At 28.2% G+C, this 15,418-nt stretch overlaps 1 protein-coding gene across 1 annotated transcript; it reads left to right on the top strand.

Moving 5' to 3' along the window:
* The first annotated feature begins 7,056 nt into the window (after positions 1-7,056).
* LOC120071499 lies at positions 7,057-8,008 on the top strand. Its single transcript, XM_039023814.1, has 2 exons — positions 7,057-7,327; positions 7,424-8,008. The coding sequence occupies exons 1-2, from the start codon at positions 7,177-7,179 to the stop codon at positions 7,687-7,689; spliced, it is 417 nt and encodes a 138-aa protein (XP_038879742.1). The 5' UTR covers positions 7,057-7,176; the 3' UTR covers positions 7,690-8,008.
* The last annotated feature ends 7,410 nt before the right edge of the window (positions 8,009-15,418 follow it).

Below are 15,418 nucleotides of genomic sequence, written 5' to 3'. Positions count from 1 at the left end.
GATAAAATATCAGAAGATTTTCTTTGGTATCTTTGCCTTTATTTCGAGTTTGATCTTCATTAGAAAGAGACTGCAAATTTATACCTTTACCTTTCTTATCACATTTTTCATCAAAGATCAATTCAAAGGTTCACAAATATCCAAACAACTCATCCACCTTCAGGGTAACAATATCATATGCCTCTTTGATAGCTGTAATTTTCATATAAGATCTTTTTCGTAGTGAATGTAAAATCTTTCAAACAAGTTTTTCTTAAGACATTCTTTCACCAAGAGCAAAGGATTCATTTGCAATATCCAAGATGCGAGCATTGAACTTAGCAATACTTTCATCTTCCAACATCTTAAGAGATTCAAATTTTGAAGTTAGAATTTGCAGACGAGACAACTTCACTTTAGAGGTGCCTTCTTGCGCCACAACAAGGATCTCTCACGCTTCTTAGCGGAAAACACATGTATTGATGAACCAAAAATGTATTTGTCAACTGTAATGAAAATAGCATTTATAGCACAAGAATTTCCAAACGATGCTACATCTTCAACTTTTGTCCAATCTTTTTAAGGTTTTGGACTGACTACTCCATTCTTATAAGCGACTTGTGGAGGAGACCAACCAGTCACAATAGCCTTCGATGACTTGCTATCAATAGATTTGAGAAAAACAATCATCTGATCTTTCCGGTATGAGTAATTCATTCTATCTAAAATAGGAGGACAAGTAGTTGATCTACCTTCCCTGATCGACTCAATTGAGTAATCAATGAACTAGTAGCCAACCTGCTCTGATACTAATTGGAAAAAAAAAATAGAGTGGATCTAACATAGAAGACAATGTTAAGCATGATGTCACAGACAATATGTATGACAAGTGGGCAATACGAAAACAAACAAAAATATAAAGGTACAGAGATTGATAATCCAGTTTGGTGTAAATTCACTATAGCTACCTCTTCAGTTTCAACTTAGACTCCCCCTAAGTTTGAGCTTTCCCCACTTCCACAAATATGCTTCTTCAAGCTTTGTATGAGATCCCTTCAATACAACATGCTTAGGCTCCCCCTAAGAGTGAGATCCCCTCACCTTCACCATATTTAGGTTCTCCCTAAATACTATAGCAAAAGAAGAAAAAAAAAAAAAAAACCTCTCTCGAGGTCTACAATGGCTACCGAAGAAAAAACTTCAACAAGGAATACAAAGATTCTCGGAGACAATACATAAAGGTTGAGGCTTAGACAAACCCTAAGCTTAAAACATTCAATGCACACACTTTTCTAATAAGGTGGTTAACCCTAGAAATGAAAAAGATCATCATATATATATGAGATTAGCTTTGAAAATATCTTTTAGGAGTGAATAAATATAATGTGTAGGGAATAAGGAAAGCAGCCATGAAAATCTGCTAATCAATGCAGACAAATAAGGAAAAGATAGTCTGCCAAATTTGCTGCAAGACATGTAACAATATTAATGACCATGTCTTTGACATGTTGTACAATATGTTGATCGAGTTTTACCCGTAATAAAATCAGTCAACCATATTATATCGATTATATGAATGGTCGCATCACTATGGATATTAACTCCTCCCGAAATCATCTGAACGATCATCAAGGAGTCTGATAGCGCACTAGCACACGTGAAAGACACATCCTCTTAACCAAGCTAAGACCCCATAAACAACCAACATTTTCGCACTGAGAAGGGGGCAAATTCTGCTCAACAAAGCAATGTTGTGTCACAACGACAAAACCTTCTAACAACCCTATCACCGCACAAAACCCTACAATAGTATTTCCATCCCGGCACGCTACAGCCACATGTATGATCCTAAGGTCTTGCCCTAATAGGTCGAAAGATGGCGCCACACTAAAGTTCTCAAGCTGATTATTCACCAGATGGGAGTTGAAGCTGACTTTGTAGTCAACAATCCAGCCACATCTATTCACCACCAAAGGAATGGACAGATCCTTGTTAACCTGGTGTGAAAGTTGAAGTTGGGGTAGAATGACACCATATCAATGAATCTTGACAACTTTAACTATAGTAAACTCAATCAGAAAGAACATGTTATTTCTTCTATGTCTTTAATGGAGATTAAAACCCAATTAATGTTGTTTACTACGGACGATAAATCAATCATCATATATGCTATTTATCATATTTTAATTAATTAAAATGTTATTTCTAAATAATATATCAATATAATTTTTATTTGAAATAATTATTAAAAAAGTCATGGATCTACGAAATAAAGAATGCAAATGAGATTGAGGATGGTTTAGGAGAATATAATGTAAGTATTCCTTTTGTAAAGTAATGATTCCTAAATGGATGGTGATCCTACAAATTAATTTTATTAAACATATTCAATGGTAATAATTTTTCCCCTCCCTTGAAATCAATTGAGTCTAGAAGGGTAAATCTTCTCCTTCTCCTTTTCCTTTTCCTTCTTCAAATAATACCCCATTTCTAAAATTGTAAATCTTTTCTTTTTCTAAAAAGGTATATGAGTATATAATATATCTACACATCTTTATAGAAATTGAATAGATCCATGATCTATCAAATAAAATATTAAAAATTTAAGGACTAATTATTAGAAGTTAAATTTAAAAAATTAGAAATCTTAAGAGAATATTTAGGATATTGAGTTGGTTATTACAATCTATAAATTATAATAGTTCACATTACCGTTTGAAGCATGCCCATATACCACCTTAAAAATCTATTAGTTAGAAATTTGAAAGTAAAAAATAAATATAAACTTAATTGTTACTTTTCCATTTATGATAAACCATTTCCACTCCATTTTGAAAATTGGTCCACATTATATTCTGTCAATGGTTTTCATTATGTTACACAATAGAAAAAATAGACTTGACATTTCTTTATGTTCACTTTGCATTATTGGCATGACTTTGTATTTTATATTTGATCAGGTGATAAATACATTTGATTAAATATATACTATTGCTTTGTTCCATTGACCATTTCTCTTCCATTTTTCTCTCTCCCCTTTCCTTTTCTTTTCTTTCCCCCTTTTAGGTTAGCTCATCATAACTATACTTGAATCAAAATGCCAATCTCAAAAGTTATTAAAATTCAATTTTGTGTTGGGTTAAGTTCTAAGTTTGAAAAAATGTCTTTTGGTGCTAATAATTTCTTAAATTTTATGAAATCTGAAATATGTTAAAAGAGATCCAAAATTAAAAGTTTAGATAGATACAAACTAGTTAATTAAGGATTTAGTAGAAGATTTTAAAATTTCACAAGGACATATTAAACACTTTTTTAAAATTTATGGATATACTACATAGTAGATTAAAAAAATTAAAAGCTTATAAGACTTATCATACACTTTCTTGGACTTGTAATTCAACCTAATTTAAAATTAAAACTAGTAATGATTTTCAAAGTTATCCAACCTAATTCTAGACAAAATAAAAGAATATAGTGTTGTAATTGGCCTACATGCCCTAACCAAATCCCACAACCCCTCACCCTTCCATTATTATTCAACCAAACCAAACATATATATCCAATGCTAATCATCCCAATTCCTTTTTGGGGTTCACATAAAATGCTATGTCACACTCCCTATTTTTCCACATTAATTATTCCCATTCTAATATTTTGATTATTTCTAACTTTATTTATTCCATTAATAACCATAGGTATTAAACAATATCAAAAATTAAAAAATATTTTTGGTCTCTATACTTTCATAAAAGTAATCATTTGATTTCTAAACTTCAATTTATAACGATTTAGTTTCTATACTTTCAATTTTGTAACAATTTAGACTTTCAACTTTACTATGTAATAATTTAGTTATTGTACTTTTAAATTTATAACAATTTAGTCTTTAATGTAAAAAAAAAATCAAAATTATATATCAATTTTTATTATTTTATGTTGTAGACTATGCATTTTGTAAAAATATTGAGTCTCTAATTAATTTATCGATTTATTTATACAAGAAATCTTATTAAATTTTAATACCAATTTTTACTATAGAGACTAAATTGTTAAAATTTTTAAAATATAAAAATGAAATTGATATATGATAAAATTTAGAGACTAAATTGTGATTTAGAAGATTAATTATTACTTTTACTAAAAGTTTGAGATTAAAAGTGATTTTTCTTTAAAAAAAAAAAAAAAAAAAAAAAAGGTCATTGCCATGTGAAAGCAATGTTCAAAGCGCCAAGACTTGGTCCACAACCCATGGAAAATCATCATTCCCAATTTGCCCCTGCCCTCCCATTAACGTGTCGTGTAATCCAAACTTCCCTAGCCACAAGATAATTCTTTTATTCCTAAATTGACCCTCATCTTTCTTTAAATTTCCAAAAAGGAAAAAAAATAATAAAAATGATTACTAAATATTATAAAAAATTACCCTCTGAGTTTGTGAACTTCTTACCTTTTATTAACACAGTAAGGTAGAGGAATTCTAACTATAAACTTCATACTCGCTAACACATTTATAATCTCTAAACATTAAACAAATACTTAGTAGTTTTGAATTTATGTGTATTTTATTCTTTAATTTTTTGAAAAGTTTACTTACTCCTTATACTTTGAATGTTGTATAAAAATATTGACTAACTCAATTATTTCTTTTCTAAATTTATATATTTTTTAAATACAAAATTAAAAGTTTAGAGATTTATGAAATAGATAGACACATATTTAAAAGTTTGTTTGTAGATAGATTAAATGGAATAAATATAAAGTTAAATTTTATGTTTAATATATGTCAAAACATTCAATTTTGTATTGGGTGTATTTAAATTGTTTTAAGGAAAAAAAGATTTAAAAATATTTTTTATTCCTATATTTTTATGAAAATAATAATTTGGTCCAAATTGATTTAGTCAAGTACTTTCACTTCTATAACAATAAATCTTGATTAAATCAAAAGAAAAATAAAGTTATATGAAAATTATATGAAAGTAACCATTTGTTCCTAAACTTTAGACCGTAATGTTTACCCATATGAGAATTATATGTAAATTTGTTGATTAAATCAAAAGAAAAATAAAGTTATATTGTAACGTGGCACGTGTCTACACATGCACCACAGCGACAGAAAGAAAATTATCTTTTTACTTTGCATTCATTGCTTTGCTTATCTAAGACAGAGAAAATTCATTCCCCTTTATTATCCTCTAAAAAAAAAAAAAAAAAACTTCAAATTTTCTTTTGGCGTAATGTTTTTAATGCAATTAAATTATACTTATCAGTTTAATTTATTTTTAAGGAAAATAAATTAAAAAAAAAACATCAGACAAATCCAGGCCAGCCGTCACAAATAGACAAAAACAGAAAGCAAAAAAGAAATAATTAAAATGATTTAAAAACTTTGGTTTTATCATAAAAATTATCCCACCCCCTCTTTCTAGGTCCTCCTCATTTGCCTTTTTCTTTTCCCGAATTTGGTAGAAGGCTCCTCCCACTCCCCAATTCCCATTTTCCACAATCCACCCAAACCCAATAAATAAAAAAAATAAAAATAAAAATAAATAAATAAATAAATAATTATAATTATAATTATTTTTCTTTTCTAAAAATATATTTAATACCGTCGCTTAATTATTAAAGAATGTTGGTAAGACAACCAATTATTGGGAATAATGCTCATATTCGAGATTATTACTCCTCTCTTTTTTTCACACTAAAAATTTGTCTTGATATCTATATAACAAGCGATAAATAAAGGTATTATGAAAAATTATTAAAATATTGATTTTGACAAAATGATGAAATCTCAATTTTAAGAAAATAGGGATTACAAAAATATCGATGTAGATATATTTTACATTTTTAATGAATGAATAATAAATAATTATTTTACATTTTTTAAAAATAAATTAACATATTTATTGTTTAGATATTTCTACATGAATATCACTTTGTTGTTGGTATGTCTATGTTTTCTGGATTTTCTACTATATAATCAAAATGTCAGTTCACTTCTCATATCAATATCAAATTCATAAAAATGTAAAATATTGATAGAAATATTAACTAGTCGATAAAAATCTAATACCATATTGAAAAAATTTTCTATACTACAATGGTAGTAGAGACGATTTTTTATGCTACTTCCACGTGTTGTGTGTCATGTCAATTTACTTTTAAAAATAGGGTGAGACTTGCTAGCTAATTAATGCGTAGTCTACAAATATTTATGAAAGCAAATTTATAATGTGAACAAAAGAAGTATAGTATTATAGTAGTATTAGAAATTTTTTTGGAGGAGGGTGTTTAATCCGAGTAGCTTTAGTTGGGTTGTGAGTTCGTCAATTCTTATATTTTGAATCTCACAACTTCAGAATTTCCAAATTTCGTAATTTTCCAAACTTCTTAAATTCTTTTTTCTTTTTGCAAAGATATTGACTTGCAATAAAACAAAAGGGACCTCACAGTCCAAAGCCAAGGCACAATCAAAATGCAAACACAACCAAATAAACTAAGATAAACATGAACAAAAGAGAGAAGGCATACACAACTTAAGAAAAAAAGAGTCTCCTTAATAGAAGCCCCAAGTTGCTGCGAACAAAAAATAAAAAAATAAAAAAAAAAAACCTCAGATCACTAACTTGGCTAACCAAGAAAAACGCAAAGTAACTCTATGGACACAAAGATTAAGCTCATGTCAGATATGATATATTATAACAGTACGCCAAGTGATTCTTCCGATTTTATCTTAATTGACTGTCAATATTAAAAATCTAAATAAACTTTGCATCTCAATGAGAGATCATGTGGTAGAATACTCCTATAAGAACATGTCCCCGACTGTTCCATTGAAAAGACAATCAAAGAATAAATGGTCCAATATCAATTTCATCCGTGCAAAGAATCGAAAATGTTACCTTCAAATCAAAGAAGGTTGGACGAAGCCACGAAAGAGTACTAAGCCGTAACAACCACTTCTTACCCCCAAACCTTTTTTTTTTTTGTTTTTTTTAATTTTTTTTTTTTACTAAATACCCTTAAATCATCTATAATTTTAAAATGATTCAAATTTTTAAGTGTCGCTTCGATTACATCACCTCGCCCTATGTCCTATTTATAAATCCCTATCACTTCTCAATTACTTTGGTACTCTTCTTTCTATTCACCTTATTACAAAGAGACAGAACAAAAAGAAAAAGGAAAAAAAGTATGTCATCGATGATGAACTCACAAGGAATGGCTCTGGCCACAGCCATGGCTGCCGTCTCCGGTACTGTAATTCTTCTCTCTTTCTGCATCCAAAAATCCATCCCAATCCATCAATTCTCACCTCCAACTCTCCGCTCTTGTATTCCTTCTGGTACGAACCTCTTCTCCTCTAATTTCTCCTCTAATTTCTTTATCTTATCAACTCTTTGAACTTAAATTTTTGTTTCTATAATTCATTCCTTTCCAGATACCAGGAAGAAAAAGAAGCACAAAAAAAGGGTTCACTTTGCAAAGGACGTTGTCGATCCAATTGGGAACGGCGAGGATTTTCGAAGACGACACGAAATCGCTTGGAACAACAACTATTCCTCCTCCTCCTCCTCCTCCTCCTCCTTGCCGCCGCAAAATCCCTCCGCCGCCGCCGTTGACCCAGGAATGCCGGCAAACAGAGTGGCACTCTACAACGGGATTTTGAGAGATCGTGTTGTTCACCGACACGCTTACTCTTGTTAAAATCTTAATTTTTCTGTACAAAATTAAAGTTTCTGGCTTCTGGGTCTGGGTGTGAGTGTTTCCCCAAATTGTAATTACCATTTTGTATAGAAATTAACGTAATTCCGATCCCCCTCTATTTTTCCTTTCCCCTCAAGAAGCCGATAATTTTTCAACAATTGGGTTGGGGGTTGGTTTAATTTTCTTGATCGACAATAATTGGAGCTGGCCTTTGATTGTGGGAGCAACTGTAAGGCAACGGTAACGGCTTTTTTGGTGTACTGTCAACCAAAAATTTTAATTTTAATTTAATATGATTAGTAAGTGGTAAGTTTGAACATGGGCACGTTCGTTCCAGGATGCTTCCTTTTTGGCAGCCCATACACATACAACCCAAAAACTCTTATAATTTAATTAATCCAAGCGTGCTTGACTTTATTCCTATTCAAATATTAATCCATTATGCAAACTCTCAATACTTGACCGTCTAAAAGGGTAGGTGGGTTTGGGTTCGAGAGTTTTGAATGTGAAATGAAAGGCCAAACTAAATAAAAGTAAGTTTTAGTGAAGAAATTCGAAATTAAAATATAATTTATAATAAATTATATAATATATATTATATCTTTTGAATTGGATTTATAACCCAATTTAAAAGGGGGCGTAATATGAAAATTGTGGTTTGAAGACCCTAGACATTTGGGAAATTGTAGTTTTGGATTGTGATTTGTTTGGGGCAGGCCATGTGAGGATGCTGCAACTTCATGATCGGTTGAAAATGGGGAAAGATGGGGACAGCCAAACAGAATATGGCCAAAGAGAATATTCATAAATAAATAAATAAAAATAGAACAGCAAGAGAGTGGATTTTTCTTATAATTAATATGTAGTTTATTGTTTATTTATTATATTGCATAAAAAGCTTGGAAGTTTCAGATGTCAGATTTATGACATTTTGGTTTCAAATTGGTTATGCTTCACATCCTTTAATTTCTTTTTTCATAGGCTAGTCTAGGTTCTATCTAATTTTTATATTTCTCATTTAATAATCAAAGAAGAATAGAATTAAAACAATTAATTTTAAAAAAATAAAAATATTACATAATAAAATTTGGGATGCATCAAAAGAGAATATAAAAGGGTGCTTTTATAAGTTTTTAAGTTTGTTTTTGGTTAAACAAGGAAAGTATGTCAACAATACGACAATACTTCAAAATTAAATTTACAATTTATATTAGACTGCAAATTTAGTTTCTTCTATTAAGATAAAAGTTAGAATTTGGTTATGATTTTACTAAATCATATAGATTGTTTATTAAGTTTATCAAATCATAAAAGATTAAATGCTAATTTTTTTAATTATATGATTTAAATTCTAATTTTCTTCCAACTATAAGAATTAAATTTATAATTTAATTATATATTTTTTATGTTTATACTTTGAGTTTTCTTTTATTTTGATTTATGTATTTTCAAGGTATAGTGTTAATTTTTTTAAATGAAATTAGCTATCTTTAGTTTTTTTTTTTTTTTAAATTGTGAAAATATGTTCAAGCGTCTTTCTTTACTTAAAAACTACAATTATTATTTAATCAATTTGTATAAAAATTAACTAAATGATTAAATTAAGGTTTGTTGGAAGTATATTATATATATTCAAATTGCATACACTAAAATTGGACCATATAATTACTAAAATAAAATAATCCAAGGACTAAAATGGTATTTAATCTAAAATCAACTTTTAAATATTATTTCAGTTGTTGCACTTTGGTTTATTTTGATTTTTTTTTTCTTTTTGAGTAATACAATTTTTTTATATGCACGTATATTTTGGTATTTCGAATTTTTAAAAAGTTTACGTCTTAGTCCATTAAATTTTTAAATCTTTTTTTTTATCACACTTCGTCAATATTACACCGGCCAACAAGTTCATAAAAACTATTTTGTTATGCGTAATATTTGCATTAGGATTAGAGTTGTCGCTTTCTTAGCATAGATGACATACAAATATAAAAAATGGCTACTTTCTTATAAATACAGAGATAAACATATAATTATTTTGAAATCAAAATGGATCGAAATTAAGATTTCATTTGAAAACCATTTCATTTTTTATTTTTTATTTTTGAAAATTAAGTTTATTTCCTTCCTTTTTTTTACAATGATTTGCATGTTTCTTAATTATAATGAATGAATTTTTTACTAAATTCAAAAAAAAAAAAAAAAAAAAAAGCTTTTAAAAATTAAGTTTCCAAAATTTGGTTTGGTTTTTTAAACCATTGATAAAATGAAAATAACAAAGGAAAAAATTTAGAAATGGAAGTAGAGTGTATAGGCTTAATTTTTTTTTTTTTTTTTTTTTTTAAAAAATCAAATGATTACCAAATATGCCTAAATTAACCAAATACCACAAGTCTTATTCTCTTCTTACATTTTATTTATTAATTTTAGGGGGAAATCAAAATTTAATCTTAAAGTTGTTAAATTGTAAGTTATTTTGTTAGTATAATATTGATATTATATCTAAAAGAAGAGAAGAAAAAAATAGTCGATTATAGGATTTTACATCAAGATGGTGCATGTGAAAAATGGCTTTAATGTGAAAGAAAGAAGTGAGATATAAGAAAATATCAATTCAAAATGTACATAGTACCTTTCTAGAATTTCGTGGAATAATTCTCTTGGTAACATGAATTTGCAACAACTACCTGATATTTAATAAAGATGAAAAAAAATATATCTTTTTAGTGTCTAAGTTTTGGTCTGGTTTCTATTTGGTCATAAATTTTAAAATGTTACACATTCCATCCTTGTGGTAAAAAGTGTAAAATCTTAAAACTTAGAAATCAAATTATAACAAAACTCAAATCTCAAGAGTAAAGTTGTAATATTTTAAAATGTATGGATTAAATTGAAACCAAACTCAAATTTAATAACTAAGCCCCATTTGGTAATAATTTTGTTTTTGAAAATTAAGCCTATGGACACTACTTTATTATCTATTTTTCACCAATTGTTTAAAAAACCAAGCTAAATTTTGAGAATTAAAAAAATAGCTTTCAAAAAGTTGTTTTTGTTTTTAGAATTTGACTAAGAATTCAATCATTATAATTAAGAAAGATGCAAATCATGGTAAAAAATTTAGACGATATAAACTTACTTTTTAAAAAGAAAAACAAAAGACAAAATGGTTAGCCGATGAAACCTAAATGTATAATATTTTGAAACTTAGTAACCAAGTGAAAATTAGATCATCTAAATATCAAAAAAGTATTTTACCTTAATAAAAAGGATCCAAAAGGGTAGTTAAAGTCAATTTGAAATTTACTACAATAATTTATATTTATTAGGTCTTAATAAAATTAGAGAGAATTCATTACAAGTAAAATGGTAAAAAATATTTTAACTTGAAATATATGATTTAGTATCTTGAAGAATAAAAAATCGAAGCGAACATAGTTCAATAGAAATACAAGTGTATTAGTGACCATGAAATCTTGATTGAATGGTACGGAATCTCTAATTAAATTATATTTTAAAAAAAATAGTGTTTAATGAATAAGTTAATGCATTATTTTCAATAAAGAAGTGTTGGGGGAGAGGGAAAGTTGGAGTTGGGCCAATAATTGTAGGTCGGTGGCCATAGCTTTGCAATTTCCTAGAGTTAATTGGACTACCAAACAATTAGGTGTATTAAGAAATATCTTTAAATTGTCTCTTCCAGCCAGGGATTTGAATTTTGCTCGGTTCGTCTTAAAGGTCCAATTAAATTTGGATTCAAATATTATAACTCAATTAAATCAAGTCACTTTATCTAATTCAATGGTCTTAATAAAGATGCATGACCTTACCGAAAACTACTCATTTTTGTTTTTAACTTTAATTCGGGTTTTATGTTCTTTTAATTTGTCCGAATTTCAATAACTTATAATTTTGTTATTAATTTGATAAATGACGTGCTGATTTGTGATGAGTTAAGTAGGATATTTAATAGAATACCTTAATTATAATTATTAAAGTGTTTTTAAGTTCAATAAGAGAATTTGAATATTTGACCTCTTAATCAAGAATATATTTATAAATAAATTAAATTATCTTCAAATACCTATTCAAAGTTTGCCTTTACATTTTAGGCACAAATTAAAGCTTGTCCCTATTTTGTTCTTCTTCTTCTTCTTTTGAATGAATTAAATCTTGTCCCTATTGGTTGGTCGGTCCCTATGATGCTCAATTTTTTCACTTTTGACTTTTTTTTTTCTTTTCAATAACGTCTGAGGTGAAATTTTGAATTTGAGGAAAGTATATACTTCAACTACTCCATAAAATTTTTATTTTATCAAAAGTTTGTCAAATTCTTACCAATTGTGCCATGCCCATAATAAATACCCAGTACGACCCTTTTATTTTATTATTATTTTTTATTTTTTAAAAATAATTATTTTAAATAACAAAATTGTTAAAATATTTTTAGATATAACAAAATGTCACTGTTGGTCAGTGATAGATAATGACATTTTACTATATCTCTACTATGTAGGTAGAATTTTTACATGTTCCTTTTGCCTTTGCATTTTTCATAAATTCTCATATTGTCCTTTTCCGAGTGGTTGTGTTGTGACTTTTTGAATGTAGATGTACAATGGAAGTGACTTTTCTAATTTTTAGTTTACAAAATAAATTTATATAATAAAAAAATAAGTACGATTGATGTTGTCGAGATATGACTCTTCGAGATAGAATGCAATAGATGCCAATTAGATGCATCTATGTTAGGGTGAAATTAGTTACACACATTGAATTGGTACATTGTTTCTTCTAATGTATATGTGAGATGCACGTGTAAAAGAAAAATAAAATACTTGTATTTACAATTTTAAATAAATAATTTCATGAGATCTAAAGGTTAGAGAAAATAAAAAAATAGAGAATTTAATTGAATGAAAGTAGTAATTAACATGATGAAACAATGCATCATTTCACGTGACTTCAAAATAGATATATAATAACATTAGAATAAAAATTATTGCATTATATATATTATAATAATGGAATAGTAACATATTAATTTGATAATTTAATTATTAGAACAAATTTTCTCTCTTGTACTCGGTATAATTTTTTTTTAAAAAAAAAACTGTAATATGAGAACCTTAAAATAAAAATTATTACATATCTATTTTTTAAAAGTGGATGGTAACTAAAACAAAATTGTATAATATTTATTCATTATATGTTAACAAATCACTATTTTTTAAAAAATAATTAGTACTACAAGATTTCACGTGTATATTGGACGTGTTTCTTGACTAATCTGTAAATAAATTGACTCATTTTTCTATAATTGAAAACAACTCATTTTTTAAAGTACATTCCTTTTACTCATATTACATTAGGTCACGTTTACACCTGTTGAAAAGTAACACATCAATGATAATAATAAAAAAAAAAAGTGGGCCCCAATTGATTACCTTTGTTGTTGTTTACCTGCTTTCCATAATAGTAATAAGATGTGGGGCCATTTTGAAATTTGTAATCATATCGTGTAATCTGATTGATAAATTAAATGTGTTCAATCTGATTGGGTTGAAAATTACATGGGACTCATTACTTACCGTTATCATTATCGTTAAAGATATTATTACTATTACAATATGAAAGTTATGAATTTGCGACATTTATTGTTACCTATACAGTTACCGTTATCATTAGAGTCAAGTAGTAATGGTAATGGTCATGGTAACAGTAAAATGTGACAGATTCACAATTTTAGATAAACGCAATCAAAAGCAATTCAATTGTATTTACTATTCAGGCCTATTACGATTTATCCATTAATAAAATCTTATTTTAATTACATTAATTTTTATTAGAATTTAGTTCGGTGGCCTAAGGTGATCCTCAGTCAAGTGTATTCAATTATTTAAGTTAAAGAAGAAAAAGGAAGATTGACTGAAATTTTGTGAAACTTAACCAAATAAATAAAAAAAAAAAAAGTTTAAATATTTCAAAACTAAAAAAAGAAGAAAAAGAAAACGAAGAAAAAGGCTCAAGAATGCTTGTTTTGTTCCACACGCACTGGTAACTAATTATAGAGAAAATATATTTTCAATTTTGGGATCATAACTTCAACAAAATGGCAAAGAGATGACCACACAACTAATCTATACTTCAAAAGTTAAATGTTGGTATTGAGACGCTAACTGAAATATCTCATTCATTATAGACTTTGAGATGTAAGCTTTCCATCTTCTTTAATTAAACAATCGAAAGATCCTTTCATTGTTCCACATTCTTTTCGATCATATCTACTTAGAGGCAAGGGACAACTATTCCTAAGAAGATTATATACATATAGAGGCTTTCAAATAGCAGAAAAATATATAATTTAAACCATATATAACTCAATATTAGCCTAAATTATGTATTAAAGGATATGTGGTTTGAGTCCCCACTCTTGTCCCCCTTATTATATATTAAAAAATTAAGGTCCTATTTGGTAACCATATTGGCCGTCGTGAATTCCGAATCTCAATCATTATTGTGCCGTGGAAGATCCACTGCCTTAAAAGCAAAATAGGCGTGACTTCGATGCTAAATCGCCTGAAGTCAGTTGCTCCTCGAAATTAACACAACACCCTTCTTAGATGTGCACTTGTCGAAGAAAGACTGAAATCGAGTGAAAACTTTGCTCATAATTGAAATATCATGTCAAAATTGAATCTCGCCCTTTTTAGACTAAAACAATCATTTTTTATTTTGTAGGAATCTAACAAAAACGTTTTTCTAAATTAAAGGTAGAAATCGTTTCTTATCTTAATTAAATACAAAAATGTTTCATATCTAAGTTAAATAGGAAAACGTTCCATGTCTGAATTTAAATTAAATATGAACAAACATGTAGAAATCTTTGGCTAATTTTATGACAAGTCATTTCGGCAAATGACTAATTGACTAGTAATTCCCAACAATTCCTCATGAACGACTGACAATTAAAAAACAATAAATAATTTATCTAAGCAAATATAGGAGAATAAACTTAAACATCAATATCTTTCGATTTGAATTAATGCACAATGAAGTAAGACAATAACTTAATTAGAGAGAGTGAGTTACCTTTTGAACTTTCAATAACTATGGTTGAGACCCCATAACACATTTTACTCCTTAAATTTCCATTGACTCAGTAATAAAAGTGTGTTATCTAAGGCAATGCACATAGAACCTCGGGTCAATGTGAAAGCTATAGAAAAAGACCATTAAAATTTTTCATAGAAGGCGGCCATACTTTCACAATCACATTAATTACTTCATCAAGCCTATCACAATAGACTACTCAAACTTAGTTATGAAGACTTCACATCTAGTCCATACCAAGACCAACTTCATCTCTGTCAAAGACAAACTACTAAAAAATTGAGCTATGAAGATTTTACAACTATCCATCAAGTCCATATCAGGTTCACCCAAAGAAAGGGCTATGAAATTTAAAAGTTTTAATTCTATCCATCAAGTCTATTCTAGGACCACCCAAATAAAGGGCTATAGACCATTAAGTCTATCGCAATAGACTATGCAAATAAAGGGCTATGGACCATCAAGTCTATCGCAATAAACTACCATCAAGTCTATTGCAATTCAACCATTGAACCATTGCATGTACCAAAGGACCAATTACAAGAAGCAAGGCAAAGAAAATTGAAGAGGCATTCACACTACGTCTTCAAAAACTAGCAAATTCACAAGAACCGAC

The sequence above is a fragment of the Benincasa hispida genome, chromosome 2, assembly GCF_009727055.1.
Source record: "Benincasa hispida cultivar B227 chromosome 2, ASM972705v1, whole genome shotgun sequence".
In the NCBI taxonomy this organism is placed as follows: Eukaryota; Viridiplantae; Streptophyta; class Magnoliopsida; order Cucurbitales; family Cucurbitaceae; genus Benincasa; species Benincasa hispida.
The sequence above is the reverse complement of the archived record's forward strand: the minus strand, read 5'-3'. Positions and strand labels throughout refer to the sequence as shown.